Raw genomic sequence first — 23,316 nt, 5'->3', positions numbered from 1 at the left:
GAGGAGTAGAGGATGTGTGATCCCTTACAAGCCATGTTTGTCTTTGGGGAGCTTTATTATATCTCCCTACTCTAAAGTCTATTTCAACAGCATGGGGGAGGCAGGGTACATTGTGAATCCCATCTGGTTGACTTAGGCACATCTTCAAGTAGACAACAGTGTGGTGGAGTCATGCCAACACTTTATCAGCACCTATGCGTTCTGGAGGGTAGGCAGCCTAGCTCTTCTCCGCTTGATGAATAATGAAAGGTAAACCAGAACATGGCTTCCTCTCTGCTTGAACGCAGCACGAACAGGAGATGCCTTTATTTTCTATTAGAAATTATGTTGATCGACAGAGTTTTCAGTTGGAAACCATTCAATATAATATCCGGAAGGATCTCATTGGGGACACTGGTTTAATCAATGTTGTTTCCACGTCGTTTCAATGAAGTGACGTTGAACCAACATGGAATAGACATTGAATTGCCATCTGTGCCCAGTGGGATCTATTATTTAAAAAGGTTTTCCAAGAGAGTGGAATTCAATATCTATGAATGTGCTCACATTCACACAACCATGCCCACTCATGGACACCCACACACACAATCGTATGAAGTCATAAGAGATGATTCATGATTCCAGGTTAGAGGCTGCTGAGCAGGTTGAGGACTTTAAGCTTAGCGACTTAAATGGCTATGTAAAAAAAAAAACATTTCTCCACGCTGTTTAATGGATCCCCAGAAGAAAGATGGGAGACATTACGTGAGGACAGGGACGGAGTGCACTCAGCATGGCCCCGGCATGCCTCCTCAGCCGGAACATTTCAGTGTGAAGATCCACTTCTTACAACGCTTCCCTGACACCGCAATGCATCATGGGAGCCAGCCTGGCGGAAGTTCAAGGTGATGTGTCTCGAACCCTGACAACAGCGCTGGGCATTTCCATTAAAAACCACACAACTCAACATTACGACCTCTGCTTAAGGGCCTAATGCCTTTTTCTTCACCTCAAGAAAAAGAAAAACACAACAGTTGCAGTTTTTAGAAAAACGCAACAGTTGCAGTTTTTGACAAATGCATCATGAGTTTTAGCACAAACAGGCAAATAGGTTAAGTTTGTTAAGTGCAGTTTTCTGCGTGCACGAAGATCCTGAAAAATCGAGACAGTGTGGCTGGTGTGTAATGAGGTAGTTAGAGTAGGTTCAATCAGTAAGGCAGTCTGAATGGCTCGCTCCTTCCTCCTGTAAGCATGACATATTCACATCGTTTCCTTTCCATGGGCGCAGCCGGAATTTATATCCGTTGTCGATATGTTCTCATCAACAGCACAGTGTCATGTCACTTTTACGACATCAATTAGCCACGTGCAGAATGTCAATCACCTATTACCCTATGGCCAATGAGTACAGCTGAATAATGCAACTTTACCGCTTGCTAAACAACTCATGGGCATACCTGGGCAATAAGGACCTTGCCTCTCTTCCCACCAATTGTTATTCACCAATGGTTCTCTCACTTACGTCTTACAGCAGAAGGTTCACAGCAGACTCATCCACATCCTCTCTGTTCAGATACATTGACATGCCTTTGCCTATCGTGGCTAATTGCGTAGGTTACTTTTGTTGTCTTTGTTGTAGCTTTACCTTAAAGTGGTGCTTTGTAATAGCACTGTTATTTTATCAAATCATTTTTTTTCAGTGGGGAATATTTCATTCATGCTGCTTGAGCTCAGTACGCCTATTTTCTCATCACTCCAGGCATTTTCATAAATGTTCATTCATTGGCGGTCATACCACAACTACAGGTAGCAATCAGATATCTCCCTTCATGCTTGTATCTTCCAAAAAGCATGATTAGGCTGGTCGGCTATCAGTCTACCCCACACAATGTCAAAGTCACTAGCGTGATTATTGTTCATTGGTTGTCGCACAGTCATGCCACTGATAGCTTGGGCCTGGCGCAACGTCTATAACAATCTCTTGTCACTAAACGTGTTGTTGCTGAACATCATGCCTCTTGTCTTTGAAGTCTCGTAGTTAACAGCCGAAGTAGTTCAGCGCGAACCGTGCTGCTTTCCACATCTGGGGCCAGTGCTTCAAGATTACTTGAGTGATCATTCAACGATTTTGGATTTCCATGACTGCCTTGAGTTAATGATTTGTCAAATCGTATATTCATTCGGAAAGCATTGCATGCTCTGGTGCATTCATTTTCAAAAGGGTTGAGCAAACATCAGGATCTTGCTAACTCATAGCTGTTCTCTTCAACGTTGGCTCCACGTAGGGCGTATTTGATCACTCTCCTATATGTTCCATTTACATGCTCACTAAGAACTGCTCTCTTCTGACCAATGGGAATACATCTTGTGATGTACTTAAATGAAGGACTCGTTTCTTTGAGATTCAGATCAATTTTATTATCCCACCAGGATGAGTACTGTCCTGTAAAAGGCTTTCAAGTTTTAGGAGGGTGCGTTTTGTGTACAAGTTGGAGGCTGATTCTTGATCTGTACCAATTATCCTTCCCGCCGTATTAATCAAGCGCTGAAGCTTGACTTGGTCTTTTTCACTCGCATGTTCCTGAACACACATATCAGCCCAAAGGACAGCACACTCTGCAGGACAGATTTATAGAACCTTTGTAAGATATGACTTTCGACAATAAAATGGTTCAGTTTGCGTTAAAAAAAACATCTGTTGAAATGTCTTTATCTTTGCAAAGGCACAGTCATTGAAGTTCAGTTTATTATCTATTTTGACATTTCTCAATTGCGTCTTACAGCAAAAGGCTCACAGCCGACCCTTCACTTCCCCAACGCCACCAGCTGATCATCGGATCCTCTTTCTCACAGATGGGGGAGTGGTTTTGATGCCAGCTACCCCGCATAGGGCTACCGGCATCACAGCATCTGGCTCAGAGGATCATCCCTCGGGGACGAGGCCCCTCCCCAAACGATTTTCTTTTCATACTTTCATGTTGTCTTTGTTGTTCATTCAGTTAGCCTGTCCTCGATTGTATTGGGTTACGGATGCTATACAGGGTTTCTACTAGAGCCTTGAGGCTGTACTGACAAAGGAAACCAACACCATGATCATAGCAGCGTAAACTCACAGACACACTCCCTTATCTCCCTTGTGCACCCATACCACCTGACTACTGTGATGCGTTGTTCATTACATGTGAACACACACACACACTCACACACTCACACACTCACACACATACATAAACACACACGCACAGGCCAGCGACTGATGTGCACTGTGCCTTTCCTTGGGCAGGCCTCGAGAATTATAACACAATCATTTTCAATGGAAAAGCAGAGGTCAGGGAGGATAACTGGTTGATTGCTGGTATGTGTGTGTGTTTATGTGTGTGAAACCTACTCCATCACCTGTATGTGAATCACGCCCGTCACCAGCTGCGTCTGCGATTACAGTGATAGATGTGACTGGGGCTGTTTTTCTCCAAGGTCTGTCTATCTGACTGAGGAGTGATGGTCTCTGCTGGGACTGGAGGACTACAAGGAGTGGTGAACCTGCCTGCAGAACAGGAGCACTAGAAAGGGAGGATGATAGCAGTAGAAGTGGTCCCATCTCAAGACCTCACTATTGTCTTTGTTATTTAACTCAATACACACACTAGTCTGTATGACAACTCCATCTGGTCATCATTACACTGAGTTTATTTGACATTTATCCCCCGTTTGGACAACAATGAGGACAGAGGACAGGGAATAGGGGTGTGGGGAACAGGCAGCGGTGCAGGTACTCACCAGTGAGTGGGTGAACTCTGGGGCATGGTCGTTCTTGTCTGTGATGGTGATGGTTGCCGTGGCTGTTCCTGTCAGTCCCACGTCTCTTCCCTTCATGTCCTGGGCTACGATCTCCAGCTCGTACTGCGTGGTGGGCAGCGTCTGGAGGGACAAACACACAGATGCACACAGGGTCATAAAGCCTGTCATTATCAACCATTCATTTCAGGGGTTATACACAACACAATCATCATTAGGCACAGGATTCGTTGAGGGAGATCAAATGAATCCACTGAGTACAAAATGCTAACAAATTATTGACTGACTGACTGACTGAGAAAAAGCAATCAAGATGCAGTTGAGACTGCATGATTGTAACGTTGGTGTGGATTCATTTCAGAGCAAGCGTATTATAGATCTTCTCAGAGCCAAGTAGAGTTGCTAGTATGGTTTCCTGTCTGGGGGTGGTAGTGCAGTACTCTGTGGGTGACTGTACATCTCCAACATGACAACCTTTTCCTAATATACATTTAAATAGAACTAAGCAGATGTCAAGTGTCTGTTATAATCGAAGTGCATCACATTATAGAAATCAACACACACCCACATCATCTCTTGACAAAGTCAGGCATCCAGGTGTTGTGTAAACCAGATGAAACAATGTACAGTCTGTGCAGAACACCTTTCAGCACACATGATTGCAAATAGAGGTATGGAAGTATGACAGACAGTAGTTTATGTTTACACTTTTTGAAATAGCCAGGGGGGGTGGGTCGTTTCAATGTGTCTCCTTCAATGACTCAGAAGACATGAAGTTAAGGTTTGTATGCTTGGCAGACATGAAAGCGTTAACATTTTTCTTTACATTTTCTGTAGACTCCCAGCTTTCATTTATTTAACTAGGCAAGTCAGCTAAGAACACGTTCTTCTTTACAATGATGACCTAGGAACAGTGGGTTAACTGCCTTGTTCAGGGCAGAACAACATATTTTTATCTTGTCAGCTCGGGGATTCAATCTAGCAACCTTGCGGTTACTGGCCCAACGGTTACTGGCTCTAACCACTCAGCTACCTGCCACCCTCATGATGAGCTACATTAAAAGAAAAGGGATACTCTTTGGAGCTTGGCTTTCCCACATAATTCTAAGGTGAGCAAAGGCAATGGGGCGGGACCCTGGAGGACAGACGCTGGCCAGGCATTAGAATAAGTTGGAGAAGTGGAGTGTGATTGAGGTGCAGGTTAAAAGTCCAGTTCAATTTGGGATACGAAGCTGTGCATACAGCATAGATTATTTGGTTGCAACTTTACAAAGCAAAGTGTATTCATAATTTTCAGAATCACAATACTAATAGGTCATCCATCTGTTTCACTAAACTCTCCAGAATCCCACATCTCGGCATCTTCTCTCTCTTACCCACAATGCACCACACCCTCCCATCTTCATCTCCCTTCCCTGCCAGCTCGGAACACCTCAGCACATCAGTCACTAAAATGCACTATGAGATGAAGCTATACAATCTATTCACAGAAATGTTTCAAAGCAAAGACATCATCACTATACTATTCCATTCATTTTCATTCTGTAATGAAATTGAGAGTCATGAGATGGGGAAATGGAACTACTAATACTAGCTCTAATTGGCCATTTGTGTGACGACCCCGCCCCCGTCCCCAACCCGGACCAACCCCTCTCCTGTCTCTGCTTTTCCACTGGTCTCATTAGAGATGCTCTATGCGAACCACACACACACACACACACACACACACACACACACACACACACACACACACACACACACACACACACACACACACACACACACACACACACACACACACACACACACACACACACACACACACACACACACACACACACACACACACAACTGCAATTGCTCATCACTGGACAATAGTGTGACATCACCTGCATCCTCTAAGCTCTTTGTCTCCACTCTCTCTGTTTTTAAAACTCCATTTTCCTCTTCACGCCTCACAGATCTCTCACATAGCCTGGGAGTAACAGCCTAAAACGGGGCTTCTCCACAGGGGTGCCAGGCAGGATCCTTGAGACCCAGAGAGGAGAGGAGATGAGGCAGTATGCTGCTCCCATCACTGATAACACTGGGATCATTCACACCCCAGGCAGGGGGACACCAGACGATCAATACAGTATATGAAACACATGTTTCTCTATTATGGTGAAACATAAGCTGCTTTATTACAGCATCCTATAATCAGACAAAGTAGTTGACTGTGGCACTCTTACAGCACTGTAACGTTAGAGAATACAGTACAGTGCAACCCATATTTATATCATTTGGAGTCCACTCCTCTAGCCGTGATTATGATGTGATATACAGTACAAACACTGAGCTCTCCCATGACTACAGTATGATGCAACAGGAACTGTCCTATTATTGTATCTTATTACAAATCCCTGTGTGTTCTCCACAGTGTGTTCACCAGTGTGTTCTCTCCACTGTGTGTTCTCCACAGAGTCTTCTCCACACACAGAGTGTTCTCCACGGTGTGTTCTCTCCTTGCAATACCAGGGAGGCAACTTGTAAACATGGCACAGCTTAGCACAGCAGGAGACTCTTCACATCAATCTGCAGTAAATCTAGGCTCCTTTGACCCACCCACTTAACCACTCTCCTCCTCTACTCCGCTCTTTCACTCCCACGCCCAACGCTCTACCCAGTGCCAGACATAAATCTTCATCCCTCTCTAATAAACAAAAAGCTGCTGTACTGGTGTCCCTGTCTGCCTCAGACTCCTCCCTGGTGTCTGTTCTGTCCACCCAGGGTGGGTGTACTGTATGGCTGCATCTGAAATGGCATGCTATTTCCTATTTAGTGCACTGTTTTTGACCAGAGCCCTATGCGGGCCTTGGTCAAAAGTAGTGCACTATAGGGAATAGGGTGCCATTTCAGACACACAGTATGTACACAGGAGGCAGCAGCACAGGGGGTGTTCACCTCGCAGATAGTAGGTGACAGAAGTGTCTGTGACAGACTGCTGAGGATATATGAAACCCTCATGAACAGATGGTCTTCCACAGACCTGTGAGTGGAGAAAAAAACCCAGCTCCATACATCCTCCACCTACAAAAGTGGGCTCAGAGACACTTCATCTCACTGAGTCCTAAAGTGGCGTGACAACTTCTTAATGACCAGTGTCTCTCAAGTTTACGCTATTAGAGATCTCTGGAAATACTTCACTAACTTGGGACACTTTCTATGATAAGAAGGTCAGTGAAATATACGGTTATGTCTTGAAATGTGCTTACATTAACGTATACATGGTTACGGTGAGTTCATCAGGAAGTGTATAGGAGATGTTGTACCCACTGAGACTATTAAAACCTACCCAAACCAGAAACCGTGGATAGATGGCAGCATTTGTGCAAAACTGAAAGCGAGAACCACTGCATTATAACCATGGCTAGGTGATTAGGAATATGGCTAAATTCAAACAGTGTAGTCATTCTGTCACATTCTGACCTTAGTTCCTTTGTTTTGTCTTTATTTTAGTATGGTCAGGGCGTGAGTTGGGGTGGGCAGTCTGTTTGTTTTTCTATGTTGGTTTCTGTGTTCGGCCTAGTATGGTTCTCAATCAGAGGCAGGTGTCGTTAGTTGTCTCTGATTGAGAATCATACTTAGGTAGCCTTTTCCCACCTGTGTTTCGTGGGTGTTTATTTTCTGTCTTTGTGTATGTCGCCAGACAGGACTGTTTCGGTTTTCCTTCGTTCCCTTTATTGTTTTTTTGTATTTCAGTGTTCAGTTTGATTAATTAAATATTACATCATGAAGACTTACCACGCTGCAAATTGGTCCTCTGATCCTTCTCGCTACTCCTCCTCAGAAGAGGAGGACGAGATCCGTTACACATTCCCTCTGTAAGTCAATCAAACAGGCAGCACAGAGACAAAGTGGAATCACAATTCAACGGCTCAGACTCAAGACGCAGGGTCGACAGACAATCACGGATTACAAAGGGAAAACCAGCCCGGTAATGGAGACCGACATCTTTCTTCCGGACAAGTTAAACACCTTCCTCACCTGCTTTGAGGATAACACATTGCCACCGTCCCGCTACCAAGGACTATGGGCTCTCCTTCTCCGTGGCCGACGTAAGACATTAAAGATTATAAACCCTCGCAAAGCTTCCAACCAAGACGGCACCCCTAGCCGTGTCCTCAGAACATGTGCAGACCAGCTGGCTGAAGTTTTTACCAACATATTCAATCTCTCCCTGTCCCAGTCTACTGTCCCCACTTGCTTCAAGATGTCCACTATTGTTCCTGTACCCAAGAGAGCAAAGGTAACTGAACTAAATGACTATCGCCCCGTAGCACTCACATCTGTCATCATGAAGTGCTTTGAGAGGCTAGTTAAGGATCATAACACCTCCACCTTACGACACACAAGACCCACTGGAATTTGCTTACTGTCCCAATAGATCCAAGACGATGCAATTGCCATCGCACTGCACACTGCCCTATCCCATCTGGATAAGAGGAATACCTATGTAAGAATGTTGTTCATTGACTATAGCTTAGCATTCAACAACATAGTACCCTCCAAACTCATCATTACGCTCGGGGCAATGGGTCTGAACCCCACCCTGTGCAACTGGGTCCTGGACTTCCTGATGGTCTGCCACCAGGTGGTGAAGGTAAGAAACAACACCTTCACTTCGCTGATCCTCAACACAGAGCCCCACAAGTGTGTGTGCTCAGCCCCCTCCTGTACTCCCTGTTCACCCATGACTGCGTGGCCACGCAAGCCTCTAACTCAATCATCAAGTTTGCAGATGACAACAGTTAGAGGCCTGATTACCAAAATGACTGTATTTTAGTCAATGCCACTCCGACATTGCTCAATCTAATATTTATATATTTCTTAATTCCATTCTTTTACTTTTAGATTTGTGTATATTGTTGTGAATTGTTAGATACTACTGCACTGTTGGCGCTAGGAACACAAGCATTTCGCTACACCCATAATAACATCTGCTAAATATGTGCATGTGACCAATCACATTTGATTTAATTTAAAGAGCTTTCACGAATGAGATCTGTGTGCCAGCGATTATTTTAAAGTGGAGATGACATGTTCTCTGTCAATGCAGCAATCATATTTTTTCAAAGAAATAAAGAATAACATGGGTCATTGCAGTTAAAGCAGCCAGCCATGGGACTGAACAAAACTTAAATGAAATTGGACATATCAAATTAAATGACAGGTTTTTAGAAATATGAATCCCATCATGTGGTCATCTGATTTTCTCTTAAAATAATTCCACAGCTTTCAGGAATAATGCCTTCTCCATCACAAAGGAGGTAGAGATGGGAGATCAGAGTCAGACAGACGGGTTGTGATCCACTGTCTCAGATACCACATTACCTTCTTGAATAGGTGTGATGCCATTACTACATTTCCAGAGCTCTTTTTGTTCACTCTGGGCCCTTCAAAAGAAGATGGCTCCCCTTGCCAACCCTGTAGGTATTCTTCTGTCCTCCTTTCAGTGCCCAGGAACATAATGACAGACACAAAAGGCTTAGAAAATCCAACTGGAATCATATGAATATCCCTAAAGACACTCTGTCTCACAGAGCAACACTATTTCGCCTCTCCTTGTATTCCCTATTCTCCTCGTCTTTCATGGAATTCATACCATTGTTAAATTGTAATGTTTTTCCAGTGACTTTCTCACTGTCTAAGCAAATAAAGTCTAACTTGGCTTAACTAAGTTCTAAGCTTTTGAATGACTTTTTTCTTAGCTTTCTCTTTTCCTTTAATCATATCCCATTCCCTATTCTGTCTGTTTATTTACTTTACCCTCTGTGATTCCATCTTTGTTCAGCCTACTGTATCTCTTTGAATGGCAGCTACCACTCAAGCGTTCTGTGTTGTATTCCGTAAAACAGGGTACATCCTTTCTGCTAGTCTTTCTGATATATTCACTGACATATTCTTATTATCAAACCCCCCCTAAATTACATGTGTCATCCTGAGTAGCGCAGTGGTCTAAGGCACTGCATAGCAGTACTAGCTGTGCCTCTAAAAATTCTGGGTTCAAGTCCAGGCTCTGTTGCAGCTGGCCATGATGGGGAGACCCATGAGGTGGTGCACAATTGGCCCAGCGTCATCTGGGATAGGGGAGGGTTTGGCCAGCAGAGAGGTCCTTGTCCCATCCTGCACTAGTGACTCCTGTGGCGTGCTGGGTGCAGTACACGGTCACCAGGTTTACGGTATTTTCTCTGACACATTGGTGCGGCTGGTTAAGCGGGCATTGTGTCAAGAAGCAGTTTGGTTGGGTTGTGTTTCGGAGGATGCATGGCTCTTGACCTTCGCCTCTCCCTAGTCCGTAGGGGAGTTGCAGTAATAAGACAAGACTGTAACTACCAATTGGGGAGAAAAAGGGGTAAAACAAATTACATGTATAATGCCATCTCTTCAGTTTTGTCATTAACCAAGCACCTTTATCCTGAGGTTTTGCTGAGGTACGAATGTGGTAGCCTGCTGAAGATTTGTTTTGAATCGCTGCTGATATGAAACCGCTGTCAGACTGTAAAACACATTCACTGTCCGTCCTTTTGGTAGATAGATCAGCATGGAGAGCGAGAGAGAGAAAGGGAAGGAAGGATGCAGTAAAAATGATCCCTGTCCGTTACTCCATCCTCTACTAGTACTGTGCCATCTTCCACAGAAATATAAGACTCTTGGCATTCGTGGCAACGGGTAGCCTAGTGGTTTGAGCATTGGGCTAGTAACCAAAAGGTCCCTTGTTTGAATCCCTGAACCTAAAAGTTGAAAAATCTGTTGTTGTACCCTTGTGCAAGGCTCTTTCACTCTCTGGACTTGATATGAATTGGAATAAGAGCATTGATCTGAGGATAAACCCAGATCTCTGGTTACTACTTATACCATATTAGTAGTTTCTTTTTCTCAATCAACCTTTATTTTAACCTCATCTATAACAAAGTTACTGCAAATGGCCCAGGGCCAGGCCCAGAGAGGCATTAATGGACAATACAGTACACAATATCACAGCTCAACTCATCAGATCATGGCATATACTGTAGTCTCCAGCCAGCACCATCTGGATCTGCTCAGAGGGGAGCCAGCCTGATAGGCAGTGAGCGAATCACACCAGGGGATCCAGCTCAGGCACATCACTCTGAACACTAGAAGGTAACACACAATGCTCTCACAACCTTGAAGAGGGCTTGATACCACACAAGCAATAGCAACATTGCAGCATTGTTTTGATAAAAAACGGAGATGGCTGAGAGACAGGTAGGCCCCTCTCTGTTTACCCAGGAGAGCTTACTTGGCTCTCTGCACTACCTGAACGTAATGAGGGGCCTTTGAAAACCAAAGCTGACTGTCCTTAGTTATAACAAAAGTCTCTCTCTCTCTGAAAAAAAGACATAGTGCCAGCCCACGTCAAATGTGCCATTACTAGCTGGCAGCAGTGTATAGGTGTGCTCCCAGTACCCAGTATGCACCACAACATATATTTGATTATTCACCATGCCAACATCACATGGCTATTTTCAGGGCACTTGAAAGGTAAAAGAAATTACGACACAATAATGAAACAAAGAAAACATTCTATTTGATAATTTCTTTAGTTGAAAAGGAAAAGAATTGCAGTTGTCGATGCGCTGGAAGCACAAATTGAAGTGCTGTCAAGCTGAACCACAAGGTGCACTCTACCTCTTTATGTTTTCTACAATGGAACTAGATCGCATGTCTATCCCATCTTTTTCCAATTCTCTGCAAGGTCATTGAGAAATACTTTGTTTGTTTTTGTTCAGTCAAAACATTTTTATGCTACAATGTTAAATGGAGAAAATGATATTACTCTAGGTTTTCCATCATAAACTTCTACGTACAAACTCAGTTGGCATCCTGTTGTTACACATCTACCAGTTCTGGATCGGGTCTGTCAGAGGAGGTCGTACACATTGTGGCAATCTTAAAATCGATTTTATTAACATATCACGAGAACCTAGAGATTTTGAGACACTTTAGAACCACAGAGATGTTTTTCCTGGCTTTTACTTTCAGCTCGTTAAGCAAACGCACTTCATGTCCAAGTGGTTCCGGAACTTTTGGAATGATTCAGGAAGTGCCTACTAAACATGCAGAGACATAGCTCTATAGCATGTATGAGTCATGAGGTACACAATAATTAGTCTGAGAGATGAAGAGGAATGCAGAACTAACAGCCCCAATGACTAAGGCACTAAGGCTCTGATATAGCAATATAAAAAATATACCAACCGTAATGATTCAGGACGAGCAAACATGACTGTCGGTTTGGTCCAAACATATCCATCAGACCTCATGGTGCCCCGACTGCCAAGGAGGAGGCTTGTTTCTAAGACACCTCTCTTATTCCACAGGCACACAATCTGCCAGCATGCTGCCAGAATGATTGGCCCCATGGGTCAACTGCTGCTTCACAGATTTGGCTCCAAACCACTCCATGATGTCATACCGTTTCAATTTAGGGGGTCACCAGGGGAATGGGTCGGCAGGTAACAATAGATGCTCTTTGTAAATCTTTGTAAACCTTTGTAAACCTTTGTAAACCTTTGTAAACCTTTGTAAACCTTTGTAAACCTTTGTAAACCTTTGTAAACCTTTGCTATTTTGGCAAAAGTGGTGCTTGGTAACTACGAATTAAAAACCCTCTGTGGGAGAAGACGACAGTGAGATCAAAGGATCTTCCATCAGAAAACCTCACAAAACAAGAGAGCCATTGAACCCTTAAGAGGGTGAAACAAGTCCCAATGTTCCAGCAAGTCATTCAAGAGGCACATATAGTACAGAGGGTACTCCATTTATTTTCTCTCCTCTGTCCTCTCTGTCCTTTTTCTTGTTTCCTGCCCGAGTCTCTCTGATCTTTGACTAGTATTGATTAAGGTTTTTTTCCTGGATATGCCATGCTAATAACATGATTCATCCCTTTGGCCCACCAGAGCTAGATGAATAGTCTGTTTTCTAGTGCTAACCAGCTAATGGTAAACCTCAGAATGCTCAGATATTTCAAAAGGGAGTCAAATGATGATGATTGTGGTTGTTAGAAAAACAAATATTTGATGCAAAGCCTTGATTTGTCAAAAGTTGAGCAGCGCTCTCAAGGATAAGTCTGTAGGATTCACACGCTTCAAATTCACCAGCTTGAAAGACTCCTAGGAAATCCTGACTTGATAAGAGATTGAAGGATAAAGCAAGAATCAGTTTATTCCTCTTTAATTACCGTTTTGGAAAGCTAGCTATTCAAGAGGCGAGCAATCCGAAATAATGAAAACTGAAGAATATCTACAGGCGCATAAAGTGCATTTTCCTTGAAACAGGTAGAAATGTATAATTGAAGCACTCTTAATCCTCCTCATATGAATAGACATATGCACACACCCACACAGGCACATGCACACTCCTTCACATTGATCAGGGAATTACATAGCGGCATTGACCATATTTATCGTGACTCATCAGCCCAATTAGATGCTGATGATAAGCTTGGTGATGCTGGTGTCCCCCAGCTCTTCCTGATGAGTGTGGGGCTAATAGGGGTCAAGGTTTGGTTTAAGGGGTGCGGTGAAACCGAGCAGAAAAATACCTACAGTAATCTAATCAGGTGCATCATCAGACCACAGCCTAATCGCTGTCAATTACCCACCAGTTACAGACATATTGGGGACTGAAATAGGCCCCATTAGGCTACGCTTGCCCCTGTTAAGAGAGAGAGAGAGTAACAGCTCTCCTCCCTCGCCGCTGGCTCTCCCTCCACCATCACAGCCATCAAAGGCCCATCTGGGAGGTGGCACTTCGAGTGAAGAGCACAGGTGTTCCTGTTTAAGTGTTAATTAGATTAGTGCAGATCAAACAGGGGCGTTGCTCGCCAGGGAGCGGAGGTGGAGGGGACATACAGCAGGGTCTTGGGGTCCAACAACTCCTCCTCAACCACCAATTAGGATGAATTAATCAGCTGAAGGAATCATTTCCTTTGATCCCCTGAAGCTGGCATGGAGCCTTGTAGGGGAACATGCCTATAGACCGGTTGGTAGTTTAACAACAAAACCGATATGTGCGCAACTATGGGGCAAAAGAGACAGGGTTGGATTACAGTGTTGACAACATGTTAACTATATTTTGTCTCCAAATGTTTATTGAAAACATAAATACATGGTTACAGTTGCTGATTAGCTAGCTAGTGAATTTTTGCATATACTTGACATCTGTCGAAACCCCTCAAAACAAGACATGGTATCAATAATAAGATCCAACGAGCTGAAACGAACCACCTACAATTCCCCCCCATGGCAGCTTCGTGTCATTGTTGTTAGCTATCTGACAATTCAGACTCATAACAATGCACATCTTCCGGCCACATCGATGCGCACATCATTTCTGTGACGTTGTCAGCCAACCCGTCTATGAGAGAGTCAATAGCATGGTGAGGCTTTCTGATGACAGACTTTTCTGGTAGTAACCAAGGAGAAGCCAGGCCGTCTACATGAGCGGGTTGACTCGGAATCCGCGGGGCAGACAGGTTTAGGGTCACTAAATATTGTGTAGCTGAAGGTCGGGTGGGTGGAGTTTAATAAAGAGAAACAATACCTTTAAAAATCCATAAATGTATAATTATGTGCAATTTATATAGGCTTTATAAAAAAGTTTTTCTTTCATTATTTTAGGCTCTGGTATTAGTTAGCAAGCCTAAACTTTAAATAAAATCAAATCAAAGGTTAGCACATGTTAATGCGAGTGTAGCGAAATGCTTGTGCTTCTAGTTCGGACAATGCAGTAATAACCAATGAGAAATCTAACCTAACAATACCACAACTACTACCGTATACACACAAGTGTAAAGTGATAAAGAATATGTACATAAAGATACATGAATGAGTGATGTTACAGAACGGCATAGGCAAGATGCAGTAGATGGTATCGAGTACAGTATATACATATGAGATGAGTAATGTAGGGTATGTAAACAAAGTGGCATAGTTTAAAGTGGCTAGTGATACATGTATAACATAAAGATTCAGTAGATGATATAGAGTATAGTATATACATATACAGTGGGGAGAAGTATTTGATAAACTGACGATTTTGTAGGTTTTCCGACTTACAAAGCATGTAGAGGTCCGACCATCCCGACCAGGAAGCATGGAGGTGGAAACATCATTCTTTGGGGATGCTTTTCTGCAAAGGGGACAGGACGACTGCACCGTATTGAGGGGAGGATGGATGGGGCCATGTATCTCGAGATCTTGGCCAACAACCTCCTTCCCTCAGTAAGAGCATTGAAGATGGGTCGTGGCTGGGTCTTCTAGCATGACAACGACCCGAAACACACAGCCAGGGCAAATAAGGAGTGGCTCCGTAAGAAGCATCTCAAGGTCCTGGAGTGGCCTAGCCAGTCTCTAGACCTGAACCCAAAAGAAAATATTTGGAGGGAGCTGAAAGTCCATATTGCCCAGCGACAGCCCTGAAACCTGAAGGATCTGGAGAAGGTCTGTATGGAGGAGTGGGCCAAAATCCCTGCTGCAGTGTGTGCAAACCTGGTCAAGAACTACAGGAAACGTATGATCTCTGTAATTGCAAACAAAGGTTTATGTACCAAATATTAAGTTCTGCTTTTCTGATGTATCAAATACTTATGTCATGCAATAAAATGCAAATTAATGACTTAAAAATCATACAATGTGATTTTATGTTTTTTTGTTTCAGATTCCGTCTCTCACAGTTGAAGTGTACCTATGATAAAAATTGCAGACCTCTATATGCTTTGTAAGTAGGAAAACCTGCAAAATCGGCAGTGTATCAAATACTTGTTCTCCCCACTGTACATATGAGATGAGTAATGTAGGGTATGTAAACATTATATTAAGTGGCATTGTTTAAAGTGGCTAGTGATACATTTTTTTCCATCAATCTCCAATATTAAAGTGGCTGGAGTTGAGTCAGTATGTTGGCAGCAGCCACTCAATGTTAGTGGTGACTGTTTAACAGTCTGATGGCCTTGATGGACTGTTTTTCAGTCTTTCGGTCCCTGCTTTGATGCACCTGTACTGACCTCGCCTTCTGGATGATAGTGGGGTGAACAGGCAGTGGCTCGGGCGGTTGTTGTCCTTAATGATTTTTATGGCTTTCCTGTGACATCGGGTGGTGTAGGTGTCCTGGAGGGCAGGTAGTTTGCCCCCGGTGATGCGTTGACCTCACTACCCTCTGGAGAGCCTTATAGTTGTGGGCAGAGCAGTTGTCATACCAGGCGGTGATACAGCCTGACAGGATGCTCTCGGTTGTGCATCTGTAGAAGTTTGTGAGTGCGCTGCTGCGCCTTCTTCACAACGCTGTCTGTGTGGGTGGACCAATTCAGTTTGTCCGTGATGTGTACGCCGATGACCTTAAAACTTACTACCCTCTTCACTACCGTCCCGTCGATGTGGATAGGGGGCTGCTCCCTCTGCTGTTTCCTGAAGTCCACAATCATCTCCTTTGTTTTGTTGACATTGAGTGTGAGGTTATTTTCCTGACACCACACTTCGACGGCCCTCACCTCCTCCCTGTAGGCCATCTTGTCGTTGTTGGTAATCAAGCCTACCACAGTCGTGTCGTCCGCAAACTTGATGATTGAGTTGGAGGCGTGCATGGCCACACAGTTGTGGGTGAACAGGAAGTACAGGAGAGAGCTCAGAACGGACACTTGTGGGGCCCTAGTGTCGAGGATCAGCGGTGTGGAGATGTTGTTACCTACCCTCACCACCTGGGGGCGGCCCGTCAGGAAGTCCAGTACCGGGTGGGGTCGAGACCCAGGTGTTAAATGCTGAGCTGTAGTCGATGAACAGCATTCTCACATAGGTATTCCTCTTGTCCAGATGGGTTAGCGCAGTGTGCAGTGTGGTTGCGATTGTGTCGTCTGTGGACCTATTGGGGCGGTAAGCAAATTGGAGTGGGTCTAGGGTGTCAGTCTCTCAAAGCACTTCATGATGACGGAAGTGAGCGCTACGGGCGGTAGTCGTTTAGCTCAGTTACCTTAGCTTTCTTGGGAACAGGAACAATGGTGGCCCTCTTGAAGCATGTGGGAACAGCAGACTGGGATAAGGATTGATTCAATATGTCCGTAAACACACCAGCCAGCTGGTCTGTGCATGCACTGAGGACGAGGCTGGGGATGCCTTCTGGGCCTGCAGCCCTGCGTGGGTTAACACGTTTAAATGTTTTACTCACGTCGGCTGCAGTGAAGGAGAGCAGGTTTTGGTAGCGGGCCGTGTCAGTGGCACTGTATTGTCCTCAAAGCGAGCAAAAAAGTTATTTAGTCTGTCTGGGAGCAAGACATCCTGGTCCGCGATGGGGCTGGTTTTCTTTTTGTAATCCGTGATTGACTGTAGACCCTGCCACATATCTCTCGTGTCTGAGCTGTTGAATTGCGACTCTACTTTGTCTCTATACTGACGCTTAGCTTGTTTGACTGCCTTGCGGAGGGAATAGCTACACTGTATGTATTCGGTCATGTTTCCGGTCACCTTGCCCTGATTTAAAGCAGTGGTTCCCACTTTCAGTTTCGTGTGAATGCTGCCATCAATCCACGGTTTCTGGTTTGGGAATGTTTAGGGCTTAACTGTATACGTGCCAAATAGCCGACACAGCCAATTGACAAATAATGGTTTTGGGAACGGGCAGATAAAGTTCACTTCAATCCACAAAAAAGTTGAGAATAAAGAGAAGGGAGGGCTAGAAAAGTCATGTTTGGGAAAGATTTGGTGAAGTGGTAAAAGAGGATGATAGCGGTGCTGGTGGCTGTTATGTGTGATGATTGTGAGGCGCTGTACAGATTCGACAGAACTGTAGCCTACTGTTAGATGGTTTAAATGGAAACTGAAATCTGGACACTGACTGTAGGTCTATAACCTCTCACATAGCCTTAATAATAACTCCTACAGAATGTAGCCTTTCTTACAGGAAAATTATACACCAAATGTAGGCACAATTTTAACTTGGGAACAGGAGTGGAGAAATATGATTTATTTATTTCTGCAGCTTGAGAGAATGCAATGCTCAGTTAGATACCATCTGTAGAGGTGCTGTCTTCATCATAAAAAGGGGTTAAGAGCATTGGGCCAGTAACCGACAGGTGGCTGGTTTGAAACCCCGAGCCCACAAGGTGAGAAACTGTCGATGTGCCCATGAGTAAGGCATTTAACCCTAATTGCTACTATAAATCTCTCTGGATCAGACTGTCCACTAAATGTCTTTTTTTTCTATTTCAACCACATGCATCGAAGCCAACTGAAATCTTATCAGAAATTATTTTTGGTAATTTTTACAGCTTTCTTTTTCTTTACAACCGGTCAAACTGATGTCATTTGGACATTTTGCACAGAAAACCTTTCCTGGGTTTTTTCTGCGTTCTCCCCAGTCCCTAAACAACTTTGCTCCGTGAAAGATGACAGGGAAGATTTTACTGATGTAAACTAGATAGAATGAATGCTTCAATCGATCTATGACATTGTTCAGTTGAGCAAGGGATTATTTAGTCTTCTAGGGCAACATTTAATGACTGAAGAGAAGCTGCATGCATCTAATTATAGACAAAATAGACCAAAATGTCAGAAATTATAAGCAGAAACATATCTAAATCATGCTCAAAAAAGAGATGCCTGAGTTGTTCTTCTTCTATGTATTGTGCTCTAAATCTTTTGAGGATCTCAGTGGGGTTCGTGTCTAATCAAATCCATTTTAATTTGTCACATGCGCAGAATACAACAGACCTTACCGTGGAATTCTAACTTACAAGCCCCTAAACAACAATGCAGTTTTAAGAAAATAGAGTTCATAAAATATTTACTAAATAAACTAAAGTAAAAAATCATGTTGGGGAGTGGTGGAGCTAGAGTTATAGGCCTGGTTCTCAGAAGCTGGAGCTGGTAGAGGGAAACATGTGTGGGAGACACCTTCCCCAAGTTCACTCACTCAGTTAGAAAACAAACCCTGCCGAGCACAGAGCTCCCTCAGAGCTCCCTCAAAGCTCCCTCAGAGCTCCCTCAGAGCTCCCTCAGAGCTCCCTCAGAGCTCCCTCAGAGCTCCCTCAGAGCAGCAGTCATGCAGCAAGGGACTGCCACATGCCACGTCAACGACACGACACATTAATGGCACGTCACATATCAGCCTCTGGAGTGGATGACATCGTACTGCAGCATCCAACGCTAGAGGTTCCCTGTTTGTTTCAAATCAAATCTAATTTTATTTGTCACATACACTCATTTAGCAGATGTTATTGCGGGTGTAGCAAAATGCTTGTAAACACATACACACTGTTTGTTTGTTTGTTTGTCTTTGTCTTCTTCCCTTCTCGTGAGACAATTGTCACAGTAACGGAGCAGTGAAATGCACCATCTTTATCCCCTGCTGATAGTGTGTTTGTGTCAGTGTGTCAGTGTGTGTGTGTCAGTGTGTCTGTGCCTGCTTGTGCGTACATGTGTGTGCGCATGTGTGTGTGAGGAAAGGAGCTTAGCAAGGTTCAATATTTTGCTAGCCGTGGTAGACAGGTCTGGCTTTGCAGGTATTAGCCTTTATGTGGTATCAGTGTCTGCTCACCTGGTTTCACACAGTGACACTGAGCACTGGCAAAGCCCCTGTCTCAACCCCCCTGTCCTCTCACACATCCCCCATTTACCATGCGGACCTGGGACAACATTATAGAGATGCTATGGCGATTGGCAGAGTGGGTGTTCAAGCATGTGTGTATGTGTATGTGTGTGTGACTATGTATCTGTGATAGATATATATACGTTTGACTGAAGATAAAGAGTGGAGAAGGAGGGAAGAGTCACAATTATAGCTCAGCTGTTGAAGGGGGCCAGAGGCTGCTAGCACATTAGGAATGGTGACTATAACTTGTGTGCTGCTTTAATAATCATGATCATTAGTACAGCCATAAATGTGTAGAGCAGGATATTAAATCAACGTTCATGACCATAAGCCAGAGGCTGCTTAAATAATCAGAGCAATGACCTTAATTCCACTGCCATGGTAATGGTCAAACTAACACTGCCTATGGGCAAGAATAGAAGGGCAATATTCTCTACCGCCACTCACAGCTGTAAGCTACACACTATCTTGCTGCAGCAGTGAGAGAAAGCGCAACAAAGTCTTGGAGACCTGGCCAGGAAGAAGCAGAAATGTATTTGTTTTCCTCTCTCTGTAACTCCATCAACATGGAGAAGAGAGGAAATGTGAAGCCAAGACCACACATTGAGAGCTAAAGTCTGTCTGACGTATCAAGTCTGTTCCAGGCTCTTCTTCAGAGAGGGCTGCTTTCTCTGTGAGAGGAACAAACAGGCTGGAGCTTCTCTCATGCCTCCCCCAGGAGGCAGTAAACAGACAGGAGCCTTCCAGCTGTTCACACACAGTCAGAGTAGCGGTCTACATGAGCTGGGACACTTCTAAGTGTTCAGACACAGGGCAGCATATAGGAGTTGGGACACTTCTAAGTGTTCAGACACAGATCAGCATATAGGAGTTGGGACACTTCTAAGTGTTCAGACACAGAGCGGCCTATACGAGCTGGGACACTTTAGGATAAGACAGACACATTTCTCTCTCATCTGCGATCTGTCAAGTCCATCCCCTCTGCAGGGAGAGGACAGATCTGGATGTGTGCCTTTGTTCCAGTGAATCATAGACCGTCGTACATCCCTAAGAAAAACTGCATTCATACATACAGCTTACATACATACAAACATACAGACATGTGCTTAGGGATGTACGACGGTCCATGACTCACTGGACATATACACTCACCATTACACAGATGACACACACAGTGTGTTGTTGAGTATTCAGTCATTTCTGGTGAGGGACGTGGGTGGATGAGGAGAATAGGGCCTTGATTGTAGTTAAAGCCTTTGATTCTTCAACAGATGGGGTCAACCTCTCCTGCTTTCTTTCTTTCTTTCTTTTTCTCTTTCCCCCTCTCGCTCTCTTTCCCTCTCCTCTCCCTTTCCATCACACTCTCTCTCTAAATGTCTCTCTCTTTCCCCCCTCTCGCTCTCTTTCCCCATTTCCCTGTCTCATTCCACCTCTATCCCTCTCTCTTCCCCTCTTTCCACCTCTATCCCTCTCTCTTCCCCTCTTTCCACCTCTATCCCTCTCTCTCCCCCTCTTTCCACCTCTATCCCTCTCTCTCCCCCTCTTTCCACCTCTATCCCTCTCTCTCCCCTTCTTTCCACCTCTATCCCTCTCTCTCCCCTTCTTTCCACCTCTATCCCTCTCTCTTCCCCTCTTTCCACCTCTATCCCTCTCTCTCCCCCTCTTTCCACCACTATCCCTCTCTCTTCCCCTCTTTCCACCTCTATCCCTCTCTCTCCCCCTCTTTCCACCTCTATCCCTCTCTCTCCCCCTCTTTCCACCTCTATCCCTCTCTCTCCCCCTCTTTCCACCTCTATCCCTCTCTCTCACCCTCTTTCCACCTCTAGCCCTCTCTCTTCCCCTCTTTCCACCTCTATCCCTCGCTCTCGCTCTTTCCAACTCTATCCCTCTCTCTTCCCCTCTTTCCACCTCTATCCCTCTCTCTCCCCCTCTTTCCACCTCTATCCCTCTCTCTCCCCCTCTTTCCACCTCTATCCCTCGCTCTTCCCACCTCTATCCCCCTCTCTCCCCCTCTTTCCACCTCTATCCCTCTCTCTTCCCCTCTTTCCACCTCTATCCCCTCTCTCCCCCTCTTTCCACCTCTATCCCTCTCTCTTCTTTCCACCTCTATCCCTCTCTTCCCCTCTTTCCACCTCTATCCCTCGCTCTTCCCACCTCTATCCCTCTCTCTTCCCCTCTTTCCACCTCTATCCCTCGCTCTTCCCACCTCTATCCCTCTCTCTCCCCTTCTTTCCACCTCTATCCCTCTCTCTCCCCTTCTTTCCACCTCTATCCCTCTCTCTCCCCTTCTTTCCACCTCTATCCCTCTCTCTTCCCCTCTTTCCACCTCTATCCCTCTCTCTCCCCCTCTTTCCACCACTATCCCTCTCTCTTCCCCTCTTTCCACCTCTATCCCTCTCTCTCCCCCTCTTTCCACCTCTATCCCTCTCTCTCCCCCTCTTTCCACCTCTATCCCTCTCTCTCCCCCTCTTTCCACCTCTATCCCTCTCTCTCACCCTCTTTCCACCTCTAGCCCTCTCTCTTCCCCTCTTTCCACCTCTATCCCTCGCTCTCGCTCTTTCCAACTCTATCCCTCTCTCTTCCCCTCTTTCCACCTCTATCCCTCTCTCTCCCCCTCTTTCCACCTCTATCCCTCTCTCTTCCCCTCTTTCCACCTCTAGCCCTCTCTCTTCCCCTCTTTCCACCTCTATCCCTCGCTCTCGCTCTTTCCAACTCTATCCCTCTCTCTTCCCCTCTTTCCACCTCTATCCCTCTCTCTCCCCTCTTTCCACCTCTATCCCTCTCTCTTCCCCTCTTTCCACCTCTATCCCCTCTCTCCCCCTCTTTCCACCTCTATCCCCTCTTTCCACCTCTATCCCTCTCTCCCCCTCTTTCCACCTCTATCCCTCTCTCTTCCCCTCTTTCCACCTCTATCCCTCGCTCTTCCCACCTCTATCCCCTCTCTCCCCCTCTTTCCACCTCTATCCCTCTCTCTCCCCCTCTTTCCACCTCTATCCCTCTCTCCCCCTCTTTCCACCTCTATCCCTCTCTCTCCCCCTCTTTCCACCTCTATCCCTCTCTCTCGCTCTTTCTCCCCCTCTCTCGCTCTTTCTCCCCCTCTCTCGCTCTTTCTCCCCTGGGAAGGAAGGTGTTAACATCTTGTCATGGTGGCAGAGGCAAATGGAGTGATTTGTCTCAACTCCTTAGGAAGCGTAGATGGCATGGGCATAATTGCTGGAAAATGTCACCACGGCTGATTACCAACGATTTGTACTTCTGCGAAAGGAAACCAACTAAAAAAGGCCCCTTGATGAGTGAATATTTAATGAGGCACCACATGGTAATGTGGCTCTCACACACCACTCCACTCCATTTCCCCACATAAACACATGCACATTTCTGGGAAAATATTAAGTTCTTCTAAAGTGGAACACAGACAAATATTCTATGGCGTGACAATCATTAACCCGGCTAAAAAAGTATTTCATAACTACACAAGTTAACACACTGCTGTCGGTGTGGATGGCGAGTTGAGGTGAGGATGCTAGGTATGTAGAGCAGGAAGTGAACTGTCGTGTTCAGCCCACTTGTGTCCTCTACAGTATGTGCATTCTCATTTCAGTGTAGCGTTGATGCCGGCCAGGCCCAGCTGGGTGTCAGCGTGGCAGGGGGTAATATGACAGATAAACCCCCCCCCCCTCTGAGAGACTAATGAAACAGTCAATGACGCTGAAAGCTCTCTGTTTATCTGCTCATCTGCTGCTACTCAACAGTGTGATACTCACACACAACTAATTCACAGGCTATACACATGCTATTACTATAAATGGTTGAACACAAAACCACAAACTGACAAGAATTACAGCACATACACTTTTGAAATACTGTATGACAGAGAGTGAGACAGACATACATCCT

At 45.0% G+C, this 23,316-nt stretch overlaps 1 protein-coding gene across 2 annotated transcripts in view; it reads right to left on the bottom strand.

Annotated features, from left to right (window-relative positions):
- cdh13 (cadherin 13, H-cadherin (heart)) overlaps positions 1 to 23,316 on the bottom strand; it is a 607,588-nt gene that overhangs the window by 143,197 nt on the left and 441,075 nt on the right. For both annotated transcript variants that reach the window (XM_046352466.1, XM_046352473.1), the window contains one exon: positions 3,757 to 3,897. In XM_046352466.1, the coding sequence (XP_046208422.1) occupies positions 3,757 to 3,897 (141 nt within the window). The remainder of the gene's footprint in view (positions 1 to 3,756; positions 3,898 to 23,316) is intronic.

This window comes from Oncorhynchus gorbuscha, linkage group LG01 (assembly GCF_021184085.1).
Source record: "Oncorhynchus gorbuscha isolate QuinsamMale2020 ecotype Even-year linkage group LG01, OgorEven_v1.0, whole genome shotgun sequence".
NCBI classification, from domain to species: Eukaryota; Metazoa; Chordata; class Actinopteri; order Salmoniformes; family Salmonidae; genus Oncorhynchus; species Oncorhynchus gorbuscha.
This window is presented reverse-complemented; position numbering and strand designations above follow the sequence as displayed.